General features: G+C 40.4%; 1 protein-coding gene across 1 annotated transcript; it reads left to right on the top strand.

Moving 5' to 3' along the window:
* Positions 1 to 328: 328 nt before the first annotated feature.
* LOC309550421 (serine/threonine-protein kinase SBK1-like) lies at positions 329 to 21,649 on the top strand (the record flags this gene model as incomplete). The annotated part of the gene is made up of 4 exons (XM_082250804.1): positions 329 to 391; positions 17,440 to 17,608; positions 20,439 to 20,641; positions 20,852 to 21,649. The coding sequence occupies 4 exons, from the start codon at positions 329 to 331 to the stop codon at positions 21,647 to 21,649; spliced, it is 1,233 nt and encodes a 410-aa protein (XP_082106930.1).
* Between the last annotated feature and the right edge of the window lie 1,302 nt (positions 21,650 to 22,951).

Genomic DNA, 22,951 nt, shown 5'->3' with positions numbered 1-22,951 from the left:
GGAATCATAATAGAAAGAAAATATGGATTAGTTTCTCTTGACTTCTAATTAGGAGGTTTCTTCAAAAAGATATCACATTTTTCTTTATACGTTTCTCAGCCATCTTCACCACAGGGTGACAACTCTTATACTAAACTGCAAGGTCAGCCGGCCTGCCAGACAGACTGGTCACATGACACTCTCAGACACAACCAGGTACTACTCCACCTGCCCTCACCTCACAAAACAGATGGAAATGTTGGAATCTGGAACCCAAACTACTATTAAAAAAATTGATTGGGCTTTCACACCCAAGTGTTAGATCACGGAAATGAACAGACATCGCAAGATGGCAGATTTTAATTTTACTTCTCGGATGTATGAAGAAATAAAATCTCCATGCATGCATGAGGTTTGTTATTTTCTAAAAATGAAGTTTTGTAAGATAATGTAGATATTCAACCAATGTATGGATCTCTACTCTGATATTAAATGGAAAGAAAAATAAATCTAAATTTATCCGCTTGCCGACCAGCCGCCGTAGTTTTACTGTGGTAGGTCGGCTCTGTCCCGCAAAACGACGTACCTGTATGTCACTTCGCGGGACCGCTAGTGGGGGGGGGGGGGGCGCACCACCAGGGGCACGTGCATGTGTCGATTGGCCACAGGGGGAGTCAATCAGCGGGTCTGGCGGCCACGATGTCCATCTGGCACCCGTGATCGCTCCCCATGGAGACAGAAAGGCGGTCTGCTGTAGTAAACACGGCAGACCGCTGTTCTGTCAGTAATGAACACAGGGATCCAGTGTTCCTCTTATACGTTCATTCAGCAAGCCCATCCCCCGCACAGTTATATAGCACCCCCCCAAGAACACATTTAACCCTTTGATCGCCTCTGGCGTTAACCCCTTCCCTGCCAGTGTCATTATTACACTAACAGTGCATATTTTTAGCACTGATTACTGTAGTAATGTCACTCACTGGTTCCCCCAAAAGTGTCAAAAATGTCAGTTAGGGGTCCGATCTGTCCGCTGCAATGTCGCAGTCCCGCTAAAAATCGCAGATCGCCGCCATTACTAGTAAAAAAATAAATAAAAATGACATAAATATTTCCCCTAGTTTGTAGACGTGACTTTTGCGCAAACCAATCAATTTACACTTATTGGAATTTTTTTACCAAACACCAATAGCAGAATACAAATTGGCCTAAAATGATGAATAAATTTGATTTTTATTTATTTTATTTTTTTTATTGGGAATGTTATATAGCAGAATGTAAAAAAATATTGTTTTTTTTTTTTTTCAGAATTGTCGCAATTTTTTTGTTTATAGCGCAAAAAAATAAAAATCGCACAGGTGATCAAATACCACCAAAAGAAAGCTCTGTTTTTAGGGAAAAAAGGACATCAATTTTATTTGGGTGCAGCATTGCACAACTGCGCAATTATCAGTTAAAATAACGCAGTGCTGTAACGCAAAAAAAATGGTCTGGGCATTAAGGGGGAAAATCTACCGGTCCCGAAGTGGTTAACCACTACTTGCCGACCGCCGCAAGTACATTTACTGCGGCAGTCATCCCCTCCTGGGTAAAGTGGCCCCCCACTCGTTCCCCTGCATCCCCACGCCTGTGACCGGCGGCTCCGATGTCCGCCGGTCACTCGCGATCTCCCGGTGGAGAGGGAGAAAGGCAGGCGGCTAATGTAAACAAAGCCGCCTGTCATTCTCCCTGGTGTAACAGCAGAGATCATACGGTCCTGCTATGTAGGATCATATGTCTCTGTGGTTACATCAAAAGCCACGCCCCTTTACAGTTAGAAGCACGCCCCTAGGGACACACTTAACCCCTGCATCTCTAATAAAGTTAACCCCTTCCCTGCCAGTGTCATTTTTACAGTAACAGTGCATATGTATAGCACTGATTACTGTAGTAATGTCACTGGTACCCCCAAAAGGGTAAAAAATTTCAGTTAGCAAAAAGTAAAAATCGCACAGGTGATCAAATACCACCAAAAGAAAGCTCTGTTTGTGGGAAAAAAAGGACGTCAAATTCATTTGGGTACAGCGTTGTACGACCGCCCAATTGTCCGTTAAATTTGCGCAGTGCCGAAACGCAAAATAGGCCCTGGTCTTTGAGCAGCCAAATCCTCCGGGGCTTAAGTGGTTAAAGAACCTTACTCACTGCTAAGTTATCTATTGTGGCAGACCCAGATCACATTGATTGGAAAATGAATTTAATTACATTTTTATTGAACTAATTTAATTTAATTTAATTTTTTGAGGTTAATAAATCCCTTGACATGGGTAAAATCTGAAGTATTTTTGGGGTGTGATAGTAAAGGTAAGGAGGCTTCCTCACAAGTGTACCCCATGCTGCAATATCTTATTGACCAAAGCAAAGGGAATCATAGACCAAATGTGGGGTAAATGCAGGACATAGCCAGCTACTCTACAATAAGTTGGATAATAAATATAACATGCTTGATAATTGTCTAATTGTATATAAGTGGATTGCTGGATTGCCATATTCATGTACAGTTTAATTTCCCTTCATAGATATATGAAGACGGGACATCTCCATGTGAGGTTGGCTATATTCTAAAAATGAAGTATTACAAGATAATGTGGATATTCAAAAAATATATTGATCTCTGCTCTGGTCATAAGTGGAAAAAAAATAATAAATAATAATAAAATAATAAATAATAAAATAATAAAAAAATCTCTATAATATATAAATTATTATGATATATAAATTATAAAAAATATATATAAATATATAATTATTATAATATATAAATTATAAAAAAATATATAAATATATAATTATTATAATATATAAATTATAAAAAAATATATAAATATATAAATCTTTATAAATAAAAAATAATTACATTTTGATTTTTTTTATTATTAAAATTTTGATTTTTTAAGAAATTAAAGAGTTTGTTTATTTTATTCACTGCTAAGTTATCCGTTACAAAGAGTAGACAGAATGTTCTAAAAGAAAGATCCTAGGATTTTAGAAGAAAACTAACTCCGGTCCTCGGGGCCCACTATCAGGCCAGATTTTAAGTATTACCTTGGGGAGATGCAGACTAGAATACTGCAATCACTGAGCAGCCAATGAGATCACCTGTGATGTAATTTAGTTATCTTGCAAACCTGGCCTGTTAGTGGGTCCCGAGGAACGGAGTTGAGGACCACTGTTTTAATGGACTAACCTTAGAGAATGAAGGTGCGGATGGTTTCCTTGTCGGTCTTCACTAATAGAATCTTTGTAGACTTCCCAGCTTGTCAATTCATCTTGAAACAATTGTGATATGAAGCAGTCAATGGAAAAACAAACTCGCGTTTGCTTCAAGTAAAAGTGAGATCGGTGTAAGTAAGGACTGGATATATGTGGGGTATATATGTGGGAAGAGACTGGCTTTTACTAAGTGCTTGGAGATTCTGATTGGCCAACACACAGGAGCTGCTCATTAACATATGACTGGAGACTTTGGAAGGATCTCCAGTAGGGTGGAGTAGGTCAGTCCATATGAATGGAGTTTTGTTTATTTTGTTGTGTTATGTGGAGGGTGGAAACCTGAGCCTGAAACTAAGTATTCTGACTGATTGTTATAAATATTATGTCATGAAAAATGTGATCAAGCCACTATAATCCAAACATTCTAACGTCAAATACATCAACACGTTTTAACCTTCTAAATTTTATTTTGAAGATCATACATTCTTCCAGATATAGATCAGTATACACTCTTAAAAGTAACATAAAATTATATTCTTTTTTCACTATATATATTATATCTTTTCTCTACTGTTGGCAGACGGCTTCATAGGCGCCTCCACACCCGCCTGGGGGACATGTTCTGGTCTTGGGCTCTATGTTTTCTTTCCCCACATTCCATCTTGGTGTTGGTGGCACTGCATGATAATGATCCTTGTTAAAGTTGTTTCCTGTTCCTTATATTTGGATCAATGGGGAAGATTTGATCTCTATTATCTTATTTATAGTTGGGTCTATAACCCGATATCACCTTATGTACCTTGTACATGGTTTTATATATTACATCTTATATTATTTACCCTCTGTATACTATTTTATACTTGCCTTAAAAGTCCCATCCTAACTGGTTTGAGGTACCAACAGACACATATATTCGGAGCAATAACATCAATGTATATTATATTGACACTTACATTGTGTTTTTCTATCCACTGTAGTTAAACTGCTAGGACTTCTGAAGAAGCGGCTTTTGCCAGCGAAACATGTTAAGTATGGATGGGCATGGACATGGCACATATAGCTGAACTATGCTCAGGATTGGATGATACGGTTACCTTGATGGGCCAGTCCTTAGTAGGGATGATCAAACTTTTGAAAAGTTCGGTTCGACCAGAACACCCGAACTTCCCAAAAGTTTGGCCCGGATTTCAGAACCCCATTGAAATCAATGGGACATATAGCTGCACTATGCTCAGGATTGGATGATATGGTTACCTTGACGGGCCAGTCCTTAGCCCATTCGGCATGTTTTTGACTGTAATTAGGTGGATAGCTAATCCTTCTTGTGTAATGCTACTGTTTGGTTGAACTTTATTATATGGGTATCTTAGAAGTTTTGTGATATAAACTTTGATTTTATTATATTACATGTGTCTACATTCTTAATAGTTCATATCCATTTTTTATGGCACCATTAAAGTCCCATTCAGTCCCTTACTACCTTACCAATGCGCCTTTGGGGTCCACCCTGACCTGGGCCTTTGGTCCTTTGGTTCAACGGGAGTGGTTCCTTCCCATTTGGACGCACTGTAAGGTGATGCCTTTCTTCTATGAATATTTTTGGACATAGGCGCCTGGTTAAAATATTGACGACCACAGCCATATACAATACTTTATAAAATTATATTCATCATTTTATTGAAGACAGTAGGATCTGCAAATTTGAGAAAATATGGCAGCCATGGGTTAAGCAATGCCTTGGTGAGCCTTTCTGTTTCTCTTCACGTCTTACTACCCTGTGAACTAGAACTGTGCTACCACCCCGGGGAGCTTTCTCCCCTTTTTCGCATGTTCCTCTACCCTTGTTCCCCCAATCTCCCAATCTCCTGGGCAGGGCTAATTGTTGAAGGTTTCTTATCTATATATGTTCAATTCACTCTACACCCACCCTCACCCCCCCCCTTCTTTTGCTCCTTCCTCTCTCCTCCTTTCCACTCATTCCTAACACCATCTCTTCCTCTTATACAACGTGTTACCATGCCAGATTGCAACCACCTATGTCAGCTCCCCCCAGTACATGCTAAAGGTCGTAATTCTGTTTTACTAAGCAGCAAACAATCCTATCCGACACCCATCTATGTTTTTCATGTTTTTACATGTTATCTCTGTATTATTGAAAAAATAGTAGTCTGGTGCGCTATACAGAACAAATTGATTATGAACAACTAGTGCCTTCCGTGTGTAACAAAAACACAAATATAAATCTGTGTATCTATATTGTGTCTCGCCAGTGATATAATCTAAAAATTATATCCCAAACAAAGTGTAAAATAATCCACAGTGGCATAGTGTCCAAACATTTAGATCACAACAATGTCCATAGTATATAAAACACAAATCCTTGAGTGTAAAATGAAGTGATGTGAATCCAAATATTGAATTAAACTGAGAATGTCCAACCAAAAAATGTTTTATGGAAACTCTTGCACAGGTTACTAATGTTACCATCTGTGTGTGTTCCAATACTGATACAATCATGCAAATCTTGCATTCTCTGAGGGTCACCCTTGGGCACCACTCTTCTCAACAATGGAGGTTGGCTCCCATAAACATGGTCATTGTGATGGAAACAGTACCGGCAGTCACACCTCAGTCAGATATTCTATCTCCTCTTTATCATATCAATTCACAAGCCCATCACCATTGAGATGATCAGTTCTGTCCTGGGTGTGAAAATTCTCTCTATTTTCTGCAGATAGACAGTCATTGTCCAAGGCAAATCAAAGTGTATTTAGTGAACAACACAATCTCAGTTGTACATTTTTAAATAATTGTATATTAAAAAAGAATAGCGCACACATCAAAAGAAATGACTATCAAATATGGAGACAATCCATAAATAAAAATGGGGATTTGGTCCCACCATATGGCCATATCGTGCTCAAGCCCACCACTGCGTCAAAGTACCCCATTATCAGTGGGTCCTACACTATCCATAAAATAGGGGTGAATTCAGCCTCTCTAACCCTTGGAGACAACACTCCTTGCTGGGAGAGATGTGCTACTGCACTACAAGAGACTCCTCCAATACCTACTTGATAGTGGAATCTGAGTGCAGGTGTGTGTGTGTGGTGTGTGTGTGTGGTGTGGGGGGGGGGGGGGGGGGGGGGGGGGGGCTCAACCTCAGAAGTCTGGTCAGACCGAATACATAATAAACAAGCAAAAAGTTGGGGGAGCAAACCCTGAACATGTATTTTCCCCATTTTTATTTTTACGGATTGTCTTCATATTTGATAGTCATTTCTTTTGATGTGTGCGCTATTCTTTTTTAATATACATGTCACTTGGTTCATAGCTGCACCAGCTTTAGATATACATGTTCAGGGTTTGCTCCCCCAACTTTTTGCTTGTTTATTATGTATTCGGTCTGACCAGACTTCTGAGGTTGAGCACCCCACCCCCCCCCCCCAACACACACCTGTACTCTATCAGAGTCCACTATCAAGTAGATATAGGAGGAGTCTCTTGTAGTGCATTAGCACATCTCTCCCAGCAAGGAGTGTTATCTCCAAGGGTTAGAGAGGCTGGATTTATCCTTTTTTTATGGATAGTGTAGGACCCACTGACAATGGGGTACTTTGACGCAGTAGTGGGCTTGAGCACGATATGGCCATATGGTGGGACCAAATCCCCATTTTTATTTATGGATTGTCTCCATATTTGATAGTCATTTCTTTTGATGTGTGCGCTATTCTTTTTTAACCACTTGCCGTCTGCTCCCTCGAGCACTACTGCGGCAAAGTGGTTCGTTATTGTCTGGCGACGTAGACCTACGTCGCCAGACACTCTCCTTTCTCGGCGGCGCACGCGCGCCACCAGAGGCTCGCTCCCACTGTATTCAGTCACAGCGGGAGTCGGGCCAGGGGAGGAGCAGCGGCGACCGCCGCTGCTCTTCCCCGATCGTCGGGGAATCAAGCGTGGAGATCCGCCTGCTTGTGTAAACAAAGCGGGCGGATCTCCTAAGTGACAGGCAGGGTCAGATTGCAGGGTTCAGCATAGCTGAACCCTCGATCTGTCTTTGTGTCACTCAGTCACCTCCCCCCCACACATGTCAGTAAGCACCAGGCATACATTAACCCCTCCCTCTCCAATAAAATTAACCCCTTCCCTGCCAGTGTCATTTTTACAGTAACAGTGCATATATATAGCACTAATTACTGTAGTAATGTCACTGGTACCCCCAAAAGTGTCAAAAATGTCAGTCAAGGGTCCGATCTGTCCGCCGCAATGTCGCAGTTCCGCAAAAAAAATCGCAGATCGCCGCCATTACTCGTTAAAAAAAAAACACCAAAAATGACAGAAATCTTTCCCTTAGTTAGTAAACGCAATAACTTTTGCGCAAACCAATCAAAATACGCTTATTGTGATTTTTTTTACCAAACATAGGTAGCAGAAAACAAATTGGCCAAAAATGTAAAAAAAATTGATTTTTACATTTTTTTGGGGGGGAATTTCATATAAAAAAATGTGAAAAATATTGTTATGTTTTCAAAATTTACACTCTTTTTTTGTTTATAGCGCAAAAAGTAAAAATCGCACTGGTGATCAAATACCACCAAAAGAAAGCTCTGTTTGTGGGAAAAAAAAGGACGTAAATCTTGTTTGGGTATGTCGTTGCACGACCGCGCAATTGTCAGTTAAAGTCGCACAGCGCCGAATCGCAAAAAGTGGCCCAGACGTAAGACAGCAAAATCCTCCGGTGGTAAAGTGGTTAATATACATGTCACTTGGTTCATAGCTGCATCAGCTTTAGAAATACATGTTCAGGGTTTGCTCCCCCAACTTTTTGCTTGTTTATTTTTAAATAATTACTAATTTATATTTTTCAATACATTGCAGATTTTTAGGTGCTTCTTTCAGGGGCCAGCTCCATGTAGTAAGGTCACCCTTGGGCGCCACTCTTCTCAACAATGGAGGTTGGCTTCCCTAAACATGGCCATTGTGATGGAAACAGTATTGGCAGTCATACCTCAGCCAGGTATTCTACCTCCTCTTTAACATATCAATTCACAAGCCCATCACCATTGAGATGATCAGTTCTGTCCTGGGTGTGAAAGTTCTCTCTACATTCTGCAGATAGATAGTCATTGTCCAAGGCAAACCAAAGTGTATTTAGTGAATAACACAATCTCAGTTGTATTATTACCTTTACCTAAAATTTTAAATAATTACTAATTTATATTTTTCAATACATTGCAGATTTTTAGGTGCCTCTTTGAGAGGACAACTCCATGTAGTAGGCACCCCTAATAAACAACAGATGACATATAGGGGAAGCTACATAGAAAGTGTGTTGTTTCCATGCAGTCCATGAAGACTCTGAAACCAGAAGACCGGGGAAAGGTGGCAATGGAGCAGCTAGGTGAAATATGGACATCATGTAAAGGTAAGTCTGCCATAACATGCAAAAATAATGATATATATATACTTAAGGATTGTCTAAATCTCCTTTCTCAAACATTTTATAATGGAGAAACCCCTGAAATAACTTTTAGGTCTCAGGGAACCCCTGCTAATATTTACTATATCTATAGCTCTGTGTACATTAGTGTGATGGTCAATAGAAAGAATGTTCTTTATTTAGTGGCCATTAGGAATAATTCTCCCTTACAGATATATTTACAGACCACTGCTGTAAGTTGCAGCTTATCAACAATGTAGAATTTGCTTCTTGGTCAAGGAACCCTTAGCAAACTCTGAAGGAACCTTAGGATTCCATGGAACCGTGGTTGAGAGAAACTCATCTAGACCAATTCTCTTCTTATTGGAACTAAGTTTCCAGCAATTAAGGAATGGCTATTTTTGGCCAATGATCATTTTGTAATGGGTTTCCATGTTATAATACTAGATAAAGGAAGAGTACCCCCATAGGTGTGGGATTTTATATGCCACTCACACACTGAACAAGAATACAATTAGTATGCGTATAAAATCCCCGACACCAGACATCCTTCTCTCGGTTGACACCGATTTTAACTGACAGTCCAGTTGCCCCTACTAAGAAAAGTCTTGGGTAGGTATCGAACTTTGTAGATAAAAAATACTAATTGATTTTCATATATATTTTTGTTTATAATGAACTGTTTGGTCTGTACTCTTTACAGTTTATTAATTTTGAAATACTAATATACAATTTATGCCCATATATAGGTAAATATTGTGTATTGAACTTTGGGTGACCCCTGATGAAGGGTTTCTAACCCCGAAACGCGTAGGGTCTGTTCCGGTTCTTCCTACCAATGTTACCCAAGGGTCTTCTGTACGGATACTGGTCTGTCAATACTTGCAAGTTTTTTTAAATCTGTCGTGTCCAGTTTATTCTGGACATATATGTTTGTGTAATTAATTTTTTCTTGTTCTGTTATTCAATAAATTTGATTTTATACGCAAACTAATTGTATTGTTGTTCAGTGTGTGAGTGGCATATAAAATCCCACACCTATGGGGGTACTCTTCCTTTATCTATTTATCGGGATGATGGCCACCCACACTAGGTATTGAGTGACAGGTCCTACCAATCCATGTTATAATACTAAGATTAACCAGTTCTGGACCGGAAGGTTTTCCCCCTTAATGACCAGGCCATTTCTTGCGATACGGCACTGCGTTACATTAACTGACATTTGCAGGGTCGTGCAACGCTGTACCCAAATAAAATTGATGTTCTTTTTTTCACACAAATATAGCTTTCTTTTGGTGGTATTTGATCACCTGTGCGATTTTTATTTTTTTGCACTATAAACAAAAAAAGAGCGACAATTCTGGGGAAAAAATATATATGTTTTTCACTATCTGCTATATAACATTCCCAATAAAATAAATTAAAAATCAAAATGTTTCATCATTTCAGGCCAATTTGTATTCTGCTACATATCGGCTCCTTACTTTACATTGTATTGCCCGTATGGTCCGTACAAGCCCGATTGTGCTATAACATGTGAGTGATACACTTTTTACATTCGAATAAAGGGTCTTTTTGCAGTGAGCACTTTGATCTCTTGTAAAAACAATTCATGTCCCCCGTTGGTGCTGAGCCAGAGACCTATACAGCCCAGCAAGTGGCATCCAGTGATCCTGATTCACCTCTATGAAAGTGGAGTTCCACCTAAAACCAAAAAAATACATAAAAATACCCCCGGGACAGTCAGGGCTAGTGCATGCCCAGAAGCTGTTTAGCAAGGTATGACGGCGCCTGCACCGGAACTAACGTCGGGGCCGGTGCAGGCGCATTGATTCCTGGGAGGGAATGACGTTCAGCTCCCAGGAATCTTTGCAAGCCAGGAAGTGACGACTCGCCGTGGCCCCCGAGGGGCGGAAGAGGAAGTAAAGTGAGTATATTACCTTCTAAACAAGGTAAGTAAAAAAAAAATAAAAATTGCGATTATCCATTTGTTTTTCAGGTGACCCGGAGCGAGAAGATGGACGGAACTTTCATTTTAGGGTGGAACTCCGCTTTAAGGACATATTGTTTCCTATATGCTTATTTGAGGTGAGAAGCCATCTTGTGGCAAAATGGTGGTGGTGTCTTTGAGCACATTGTGAATTGATACACCTATCAAGCACTTTACTACATAGTTTACACTTGGGACTTTTCTGGATTGGACTTGAATATTTACATTCTTTATGCACTTTATTGAATATATTTTTTTATTCTACAATTGTGGACAGTGTGAGATATGTATATATATTAATTTCATGAAGCACTTGGTCACTTTATTGTTTATCAAGCACCTTACAATGGATTTTTTATATAGCGCTGTACTTTCATATTTTATTTATGAATTCACAAGCCCATCACCAATGAGATGATCAGTTCTGTCCTGGGTGTGAAAGTTCTCTCTATATTCTGCAGATAGTCATTGTCCAAGGCACGTGAATAACACAATCTCAGCTGTATTATTACATTAACTTACATTTTTACATAATTACTGTTTTATATTTTTCTATACATTGCAAATTTTTAGGTGCTTCTTTAAAGGAGCCATTTCCATGTAGTAGGGTCACCCTTGGGCACCACTCTTCTCAACAATGGAGGTTGGCTTCCCTAAACATGGCCATTGTGATGGAAACAGTATCAGTAGTCACACCTCAGCCAGGTATTCTACCTCCTCTTTAACATATCAATTCACAAGCCCATCACCATTTAGATGACCAGTTCTGTCCTGGGTGTGAAGGTTCTCTCTATATTCTGCAGATAGACAGTCATTGTCCAAGGCAAACCAAAGTGTATTTAGTGAATAACACAATCTCAGTTATATTATTACATTTACCAACATTTTTAAATAATTACTATTTTATATTTTTTAACACATTTCAGATTTTTAGGTGCTTTTTTGAGGGACCAACTCCATGTAGTAGGGTCACCCTTGGGCACCACTCTTCTCAACAATGGAGGTTGGCTTCCCTAAACATGGCCATTGTGATGGAAGCAGTATCGGCAGTCACACCTCAGCCAGGTATTCTACCTCCTCTTTAGCATATCAATTCACAAGCCCATCACCATTGAGATGATCAGTTCTGTCCTGGGTGTGAAAGTTCTCTCTGTATTCTGCAGATAGATAGTCATTGTCCAAGGCAAACCAAAGTATTTAGTGAATAACACAATCTCAGTTGTAATATTACATTTACCTACATTTTTAAATAATTACTATTTTATATTTTTTCAATACATTGCAGATTTTTAGGTGCTTCTTTGAGAGGACAACTCCATGTAGTAGGCACCCCTAATAAACAACAGATGACATATAGGGGAAGCTACATAGAAAGTGTGTTGTTTTCATGCCGTCTGTTCATCCTGGTAGAACTACTGTATATTGAGATGAAAGATGGAATCAGATTCTATGTAGAATGAACAATTGTGACTCCCTTCTTGTACACATAATCATTTTTTTATTTAAAACATAACTACACAAAGTTACACACAATTACTCAAAGTTACATAAAACCTGGCTGGCCAATAAATGAAGCTGAAGACTCTGAAACCAGAAGAGCGGGGAAAGGTGGCAATGGAGCAGCTAGATGAAATATGGACATCACGTGAAGGTAAGTCTGCCATAACATGCAAAAATGATGATGATATATATATATATATATATATATATATATATATATATATACTGAAGGATTGTCCAAATCACCTTTCTCAAACATTTTATAATGGAGAAACCCCTGAAATAACTTTTTGGTCTCAGGGAACCCCTACTAATATTTACTATGTCTATAGCTCTGTGTACATTAGTGTGATGGTCAATAGAAAGAATGTCCTTTATTTTGTGGCCATTAGGAATAATTCCCTCTTACAGATATATTTGCGGACCGCTGCTGTAAGCTGCAGCTTATCAACAATGTAGTATTTGCTCCTTGGTCAAGGAACCCTTAGCAAACTCTGAAGGAACCTTAGGATTCCATGGAACCGTGGTTGAGAGAAACTCATCTAGACCAATTCTCTTCTTATTGGAACTAAGTTTCCAGCAATTAAGGAATGGCTAGCTTTGGCCAATGACCATTTTGTAATGGGTTTCCATTTAGACTACTAAGGTTAAGGCTTCCTTTATGGCAACGTCTAGTGTTGTCAAAATTTTCAAACATTTTAAAATGGAGAAACCCCTGAAAAAACTTTCAAGTCTCAGAGAACATCTGCTAATATTTACTATATCTATAGCTCTGTGTACATTAGTGTGATGGTCAATAGAAAGAATGTTCTTTATTTTGTGGCCATTGGGAATAATTCCCTCTTACAGATATCTTTACGGATTGCTGCTGTAAGCTTATCAACAATGTAGAATTTGCTCCTTGGTCAAGGAACCCTTAGCAAACTCTGAAGGAACCTTAGGATTCCATGGAACCGTGGTTGAGAGAAACTCATCTAGACCAATTCTCTTCTTATGGGAACTAAGTTTCCAGCAATTATGGAATGCCTAGTTTTGGCCAATGACCATTTTGTAATGGTTTTCGATTTAGAATATTAAGGTTAAGGCTTCCTTTTTGGCAAACTCTAGTGTTGTCTTATGGTTTTAAAAAATAATGTCACCCCAATTTTATTGTACATTATTCAGAAGCAGCAGTTTTGAAAGCAATTTGCTTTGGAAGGTGCAAACTACAGGTTTGGCATCCTTGTCTCGATATTTGGTTTGTAATTTTCACAGAACATCATGTTAGTAAGATATTTTCCATTACTTGATATACATATTATTGTTTTAGGTCAGTGACTCACCAAGTAGTGAAGAAACAATCAGAATGTTTGAAGATGAATGTCTACAAATAAACCCAGACATGGCAGCTCCAATATTCCTATCCTGACATGTCTTTTTAATCCTTCAGCAAACTATTTTATGCTGACGATGTTTTTATATATTTTTTTTTTCTCAAAAAATTATTTTTTAACCACTTGCTGACTGCACACAGTATATTTACTGCGGCAGTCAGCCCCTCACAGGCAGAGCGACGTAGGTCTACGTCGCTAGCCTGTGAGGCTCTGGGAGCGAGCGAGCGCACGCCGCCAGAGGCGCGCTCCCGCTCCCGTGGGGTCACGGACCCCCCCCGCGCGTGTGACTCGGTGATCGTCGGGGGAAAGGGAGAAAGGCAGGCGGCTAGTGTAAACAAGCCGCCTGTCATTCTCCCCTGTGTAGAAACAATGATCATAGAGTTCTACTATGTAGGACCGTTGATCATTGTTCCTACACCTCAAGCCACAGCCAATCACAGTTATAATCACGCCCCTAGCGATACACACAGCCCCTCCCTCTCAAATAAAGTTAACCCCTTCACTGCCAGTGTAATTTTACAGTAACAGTGCATATTTATAGCACTGATTACTGTAGTAATGTCACTGGAACCCCCAAAAGTGTCAAAAATGTCAGTCAAGGGTTTGATCTGTCCGCCGCAATGTCGCAATCCCGCAAAAAAAATCGCAGATCACCGCCATTACGCGTTTAAAAAAAAAACAACAAAAATGACAAAAATATTTCCCTTTGTTAGTAAACGCGATAACTTTTGCGCAAACCAATCAAAATACGCTTTTTGTGATTTTTTTTACCAAACATATGTAGCATAAAACAAATTGGCCGAAAATATTAAAACATTTTGATTTTTACATTTTTTGGGGGGAATTTCATATAAAAAAATTTGAAAAATATTGTTATTTTTGCAAAATTGACGCTCTTTTTTTGTTTATAGCGCATGATCAAAAAATCGCACAGGTAATCAAATACCACCAAAAGAAAGCTCTGTTTGTGGGAAAAAAGGACGTCAAATTCGTTTAGGTACAGCATCGCACGACCGCGCAATTGTCCGTTAAATTCACGCAGTGCCGAATCGCAAAATACCCCCTGGTCGGAATGGGAGTAAAATCTTCCGGGGCTTAAGTGGTTAATCCTCCTGCAAACTATTTTATGCTGATGATGTTTTTATATTCATTTTTTTTTTTTTTAAAGTATTTCTTAAACTAAATCCATTGGTATACAATGTTACTAGAAAGCATACAACATTATAGTATATATATATATAAAAAAAAGAACCTATTGCCAATGTTACAATGAGATCTTTTTTCTCAATAAATGATCTGGTTAGTTTTCCCTCTTGTATTAGTGATTCAGTCAACAATCAGATAAAAAATGTAATCTTATAAAACAAAAAAAATCCTATTTTATAGGCAATGTGGAGGAAAGTTTAAGTTTAAAATTCAGTAAAGTTTTAAAGTATTCGGGTTTCATCATTAATCCTATCACCTTTTCTCTAGAAAACCTGTTTTTATGCAAATCAGCAAGAACAATGTGGAGTTATTTACACAAAATTTACATTAGAAGTCAGCCAATGGAAAGCCTCCAGTTTCAGCCTACCCCGCCCATCTCCCTTGTAAAAAGGGGTCCTGAACATCCTCTGATCAGTGACTCTACTTCCAGAGATTCCGGTACACTCATCTACTGCAGTACAGCTGGAGATTTAGTGACATTGTCCGGTGTTGATCTGCAGTGGAACCAAATACTTGGATAAGCTAATCTGACTTCATCACAGCTGAACCCCCCACCACATTAAGGTATGGTGACTTTCATATAAGCAATCAATGGATCTTTATTATTTAGATAGAAAATAATAAGGTGATGAACCAAAAACCTGCGCAAATGGATTAGAATAAGTGTAAAAACTAGTGCGAGAAAACCAATATGTGTGAAAAGTTAATAATTAATTAATAGTGTGGAATAATCCAAAATTAGAAGCAGCAATCAACACATGAACCGTGAAATAATGACAAAGGAATACTTATTGCTAAATAAAAGATTGCGCTAGACTAAAACACTATTGTGAACAATATAGTGCAAAAATGCAAAACAGAGTACAAAAATGCAATACAGTGCGAATAGTGCTTAAAACCTTATATTAAAATGAAAGGTTTCTTTCCAAAGTGTCCATAACAAAAATTGTCCATCACATATAGGTGACAACGATATCCAAATAATAAGAGACACTTGGTATATGCAGTAGATAGCAATATACACATCCATGCCTACTAATGTATTAGTAGCTGTGATTGGCCATCTGAAGCATGTGACCATGTCTTTATAAGTTCGAGACCCAGCGCGCTGCGTCATTTTGCTGTACCAGATCACCCAGAGTGTATATGTGCTTACCAGAAGCTATATACCCCTTATTACAGGGGGTCAATAGAGCAGATATAATCACAGACACCGGGCACCGTCTCCACGCATTCACAGATGATTCCACTTAAATAGCCTGGGGATGGGGCTCCCATACAGCACAACCAGGGAAAACAAACATAGTCTCGATAGTGAAGTACGTTTATGCAAATAAAGTTTATTCAAAGATGGATGCACTTACATTTAGCAGGTAAAAGCAGGGCATAAGAGATTATGTCGCGGTCTCCTGTTCACGGACGCCTTCCGCGTTCCATAAGCCTGTCACCAGGAGCTGGAAGTAAGTTGGCGCAGTCACAGGTCACACCAACTTATCGTTACCCCGGCGAGCGGGAGGGGACGCCCCTCCCCTTCCGCGACTTTGCCTCGGTCTCCCGTCCCACCGCGAGACCCGAGCACCCAGGATGGAGTCACGATCAAAGCCGGAAGCAGCTTCGATGACGTAACCCGGAGGCGGCATCCATGACGTCACCTCCGGGTTACTCTGCTGCTAAAGGTGGCAGATTCAAAAAGTGACAGTATTCAAAAATGCAGTTTTCGGCGTTTTGCATAAATGTAAGTGCAGTGAAGGGGTTTGGAGTCTTTTAGACCCTCGATCCCTCCATAAAGAGTACCTGTCACTACATATTGGTGTCACAAGGGAAGTTTACATTGCTTGTGACAGCAATAAAAGTGATCAGATTTTTTTAGTTTTTTTAAAACCTGTGTTAAAATAAAAAAATAAATAAATAAATAAATAAATAGTAAAAAAATTTAGCCGCCCCCGTCACCGTTAGCTAGCGCACGAAAGAAAACGTATATAGAAGTCGCGCCGCAAATTAAATCGCTGTCCAAACCACATATGTGAGGTATCGCCGCAATCGCCAGAGCGTGAGCAATAATTAAAAAAAGGAGCTACACTCTAACTCTAAACTGGTAACCACTAAAAAATTTTAAAGCGCCGCCTATGGAGATTTTTATTGACCGTAGTTTGTCGCCATTCCGCGGGTGTGCGCAATTTTAAACTGTATTATGTTGGGTATCTATTTACTCAGCGTGACATCATCTTTCACAATATACAAAAAAATGGGCTAACTTTACTGTTTAGTTTTTTTTAAATGCAGAGAAATGTGATTTTTTTGTAATTTTTCCCCAAAAAATGGCATTTGAAAGAACGCTGCACAAATACCGCGTGACAAAAAAATATTGCAATGGCAGCCATTTTATTCTCCAGAGTCTTTGCTAAAAAAATATATATAATGTTTGGGGGTTCTAAGTAGTTTTCTAGCAAAAAATACTGATTTTTAACTTGTAAACAAAAAGTGTGAAAAATAGGCCTGGGGCTAAAGTGGTTAAAACTCTCACTTATATGACTGAACCTTATTCCCGAGTACATTCATTAAGATGTGGAGCTTTATTGGGCATTTCATATTTGTAGGTATAATAAATGCTGGTAACTGTATTCATATTTGAAAAATTTCCAACATTTCTCCTAAAAGATTTGCTTTCTTCCTAATGTAACAAGTTTTCTGTTTTTGCTCTCCAGGACACCATGGCCTCCTCTGCCCACGATGTGGAAGCTCTTCTGGACAAAATGGTCTCCTTCTATTCACAAGAACTGCAGGAGGTAGACTTACAGGAGTACTTCCTCGTTGTGAAGGAACTTGGAAAAGGAGGATATGGAAGAGTATTACTGGCAAACGACATGATAACAGGTCAGTGAATTGTAACCAACATTTCAATTGCAGTATAGTCTATGATCATTTATGTATATGTATGTAAATTTGTTCTGTAAGCTATAGACTTTATTTTTTACATCTCTATAAGTATAAATGGTTTCGAAATAAATTCATGCTGCTAAAATTATTTAGGGAACTAAGCAATGGGCTGAGTCTTTGGAAGAGTTATGCAAATATCAAAATACTTTGATAGGTACATATCTGTATCTGTCTGAGGAGTAGACTGTATTTGCATGCACAATGCCCTAGATAATGCTCACATGTGATGCTTATCCTCCATGATTAAAAGAAAAGGCATCCAATATATAAAGGGGTGTGGTCCAGGATCAGTCCGTCTGGGGGGGGATATGATGCTAATAATGATGGACGTTCCCCAGCCAAGAAACAAGACGGGGTCTGTCTGACTTGTTGCAGCTTCTAATGCACTATCAAGTACCTGATCAGAGGCCGAGGTGCTGAGAGGGCTTCCCTTGTGGTTAAGTGCAAGGCATCCCTGGAGGTGGAGACATACAAGAAGAGAGGACAGGCGCCACTCAGTGAAATAATAAAGGTTTATTGCATAACATACATAAACACTAACATTAAGGCGAAGGTGACAACAATCTCCCAGCTGCTGGCCCGGCCGGAGGGAGGAAGTACCATGCTATGGAAGGGACTCAGGAGCCATATGGAGGAGCTTTTACCTTCGCCTTAATGTAAGTGTTTATGTATGGTATGCAATAAACCTTTATTATTTCACTGAGTGGCGCCCATCCTCTCTTCTTGTATATGCCAGCGGGATTTTTGGCTTCTGCCTGCCTACAGCGCTGCCCTTGATGACAACTTTGGAACATTGCACCAATCGGAAGTTCCCTCTTCTCCATTTTCATCCCAGTGCGGGCCCCACCTTGTTGGCACAAGCACCCAACACATCTTCTTTTGCTTCTGGAGGTGGAGACAGGGAGTGCTGTGCCCAAAGGAACAGGGGTCGCCAGCTGCAACAGGCTTCGGTGAAGAGATGACTGCTGTGGTAGTAGACACGTAGTCACGAGAGGCTCGGAGAAGGTAGCCAGAAGTGAGACAGGAGGGAGGTCAAAGGTCAGGCCAAGGGGTCAAAACACAGTTTATCAGGCAGTAGAGGAGTCCGAAGAAGCAAGCCAGAGGTCATACACGGGAACAGCAGACTGGAGCAGAGTAGGTAAACAAGCCGGTGGTCGGAGCCAGGAGGAGAGAGACAAGATAGGTGAGGTAAGCCGGGTCGGTAAGTAAACAGGAACACAGGAACTCACAGGGAAGCTGAAGATCATCCAGCAACTAATGGCTGGAGCAGGCTGGTTTAAATAGGGCACCGGGCACCAACAATCATCACGTTTTGCGTATGCGCATGCGCACTGGCACACGAATCTTTGTCAAGGATGTGCGTTCGCGCATGCGCACTAGCACATGAATCTTAGCCAAGGATGTGCTTTTGCGCATGCGCCGTAGCGATTGCAGATTTCCATTGCGTTATTCTGTACAGTGTGGGCGGCAGATCCAGCTCTCCTATGACAGGTTCTCTGACATGCACACTGAGAAAATTCAAAGTGGGACATTTTAGTCCAGGAGAGGTTCTTCAGTACGGGAGAGCTTACTGCTGGTAAGGCTGAAATGTAGCTTTAACCACTTTACCACCGGAGGATTTTGCTGTCTTACGTCTGGGCACCTTTTGGCGATTCGGCACTGTGCGAATTTAACTGACAATTGCGCGGTCATGCGATGCTGTACCTAAATGAAATTTACGTCCTTTATTTCCCACAAACAGAGCTTTCTTTTGGTGGTATTTGATTACCTGTGTGATTTTTACTTTTTGCGCTATAAACAAAAAAAGAGCGTAAATTTTGAAAAAATAACAATATTTTTCACATTTTTTTATATGAACCCCCCCCCAAAAAAATGTAAAAATCAAAATTTTTTTAATTTTTTAGCCAATTTATTTTCTGCTACCTATGTTTGGTAAAAAAATCACAATAAGCGTAGTTTGATTGGTTTGCGCAAAAGTTATTGCGTTTACTAACTAAGGGAAAGATTTCTGTCATTTTTGGTGTTTTTTTTTTAACGAGTAATGGCGGCGATCTGCGATTTTTTTTGCGGGACTGCGACATTGCGGCAGACAGATCGGACCCTTGACTTACATTTTTGACACTTTTGGGGGTACCAGTGACATTACTACAGTAATCAGTGCTATACATATGCACTGTTACTGTAAAAATTACACTGGCAGGGAAGGGGTTAATTTTATTGGAGAGGGAGGGATTAATGTATGCCTGGTGCTTACTGACATGTGTGGGGGGAGGTGACTGAGTGACACAGGGACAGATCGCAGGTTGAGCTATGCTGAACCCTGCAACCTGTCACTGTCTGTCACTTCGGAGATCTGCCCGCTCTGTTTACACAAGCGGGCGGATCTCCAGACTCGATTCCCCGACGATCGCCGCTGCTCCTCCCCTGGCCCGACTCCCGCTGTGACTGAATACAGCGGGAGCGAGCCTCTCCGACGGCGCGTGCTCCGCCCACAAGGGGAGGTGTCCAGCAACATAGGTCTACGTCGCTGGAGAAGGGGGAGTGTCTGCCGACGTAGGTCTACGTTGTCAGACCTACAACAGCCACTTTGCCGCAGTAGAGCTCTAGTGAGCAGACGGCAAGTGGTTAAATGAAGCGTATTACAGTAACATTCTCAAACATTTAAAAGGTTTGTTGCTCCAAAATTGAGATTTTCAAGTGAACATAAAAAATAACCAGCTACAAAAATTTCCGATTCTTAATCCAAGTTAAATTATTTTTTTTACAGGTCAAACAATGGCATTAAAGATCATGGATAAAAAGAGAACCAGCCAGCGGTCTTTCCTCCAGGAGTTCAGCATTTCATACTTACTTTCTGTTCATCCCAATATCATCGGATGTGATAGCATTGCCTTCACCACCATCGACTACTTTGTTTTTGCCCAAGAACCGGCCCCTTTTGGTGATCTGTTCTCCATGATTTTACCATGCGTAAGTACATTAAGGTTTCGGTATGCCTATTTTTTTTTAGTTTTGATAAAGAAGTGTTAAAACGAATATTTTGAATTTCCCATCACTTTGTTTTAATGGCGGTAAAAAGTTATAGCCATACATATACTTTAACTGATTCTGAATTTCTCTTTATATTCTACCAAACTGTATTTTTAACATCTAATTTGTATTTTGAATTTTTTTTCCAAGGTGGGAATCCCAGAAGACACAGTCAAGAGGTGTTCTGTACAGGTCTCCAATGCTCTTGAATTCATATCCGAGAAAGGACTTGTTCATATGGATTTGAAGCCAGAAAACATTTTGGTTTTTGACAAGGACTGCCACTTAATTAAGATTACAGACTTTGGCCTTGCTAAGGTCAAAGGGACAGTGATAACCACCAGGTGTGGCAGCAAATCCTTCATGGCCCCAGAATTGCGTGACGTGACCATTTCGGATGGACTGGTTGTAGATGGCAGCTTCGATGTGTGGGCCTTTGGTGTCACTATCTACTGCCTAATCACAGGGGAGAATCCATGGCAGGTGGCCACCCTTGAAGATAAAGGATATAAATGTTTTGTTGACTGGCAAAACAATTTTCATATGGACAATCCTCCTAAAGCATGGAGAAAGATTCCCACTGGGATTCGAAGGATGTTTATCGAACTTTTGGCTATTGACTATATGAAAAGAAGTAAAGCTACAGAAATCCTGAGATATGTAAGTGAAAGCTGGAAGAAAGAAACCCAAGATGTAGCCACAGGACAAGAAGATGAGGATCCAATAGAAAGCAGTTCTGTACAATCTGAGGAATCCATGGCTTCTCACCTAAGCACCTCACAGGGTAGTGTCTCCATCACATCCTTGTCTTACCTTTTGACCACAGACACTTCTGGATCTCAGTCTGAGATAACTTCAGAACCACAGAAGGACAACATGGAAGAGGCAGTAATCGTATTTGATGATGAATTTTCCTTGCATGTTGGTGCAGAGGTAGACATTGAATGAACAGGAATTGGTGAGTGATGGCGCATGTGAAATACATCACATATGAACAACTTTCTCAGGTATGTGGCTTTCTCAATTCATGATTCAATCTTGTAGGGCCATGTCACACTAGCCATTCTGCACTAAGTCATTACATTTTGCACCACAGTGATTTTGCTTTGATACTACTGAGAGCAATACATTCTAGTTTGATGCATTGAGGCCACCTTTTCCTCCTTTAGAGGGATTACCCTTTTTTAGGAGCTCCCTGTTCCTCTTCTTCCTCTTCTGATGAACAGATCTTTATAAACATGAAGGTTTTAACTTACTAAACCTTTCATTCAACCTCTACAGTATTGCAAGAATGGCATGGGGTGTGTTCTATGCCTACATACTTTGCACTATGTGTCCTTCCCTTTCATCCAAGAAAATTGGGACATATGCCAATGATAGAACTCTCAGTAGCAACTCTCAGAGTGGTGGGGTTGGGCATTGCAGTTAGGAGTATTAAAGTGAAACTTGAAAAAAGGAGACCGATGCAAAAGGCCTTCTAGCTACCAATGGTAATAGCTTGTTGGGTATGATCCTAGCAGTTTGCTGTTAACCATTTTAAATAGTTTGGTCTGGGCCCGACCCCCCCCCCCCGGCGCTCCTACGGGAACACACTGCGCCCCCAGGAGGAGGTGGCCCCCAACCCCTGACCCCAATACATAGCACTCGACTAGAGGAGGCGGCATCCAGCTATCAGTGCACCGAAAGTGAGAAAGAAAAGAGAAAAAAGAAATAAAGAAGGAAGAAAGAGGAGGCAAGACGGAAAAGAAAAGTAGGGAAAGTTGGAAAAAGGTTGCAGGAAAGGGATGGGGAGAGGGAGGAAGAGATCAATAGTGGCTGGTGAGAAAGGAAAGGGTCGACATCCAGGTCCAGCACCCCCCAGTGGGGTAGGCCCCCAGGACGCACTGTCCAAGGAGACCAAGGCACCCGATCCCCCCCTAAGGGGGGCCGGCCAAATACCTGATCCAGGGGTCCCAGGTCTTGTCAAAAATGCGCATCCTATCATTTAATTGTGCTACCATCCATTCATTTATCATGATCCAGGTGAGTTTGGCTTTGAGGAGCTCAAGTGGCACTACAGGGGTGCGCCAGGAACGGGCTATGGAAATCTTAGCGGCCGTGAACACAAAGGCTATAAGGCGTTTGGCGTGTTTGGATACCCCCTCAACCGGTTTACTCAAAAGGGCTTGTTGGGGATCTTTCACCAGGTTGACCTGTGTTAGGGAATAAATAAAGTTATAGACACGGATCCAAAAGCGTCTAACCTTCGAG

The sequence above is a fragment of the Pelophylax lessonae genome (genome assembly GCF_965119305.1).
Source record: "Pelophylax lessonae genome assembly, chromosome: 1".
NCBI classification, from domain to species: Eukaryota; Metazoa; Chordata; class Amphibia; order Anura; family Ranidae; genus Pelophylax; species Pelophylax lessonae.
The sequence above is the reverse complement of the archived record's forward strand: the minus strand, read 5'-3'. Positions and strand labels throughout refer to the sequence as shown.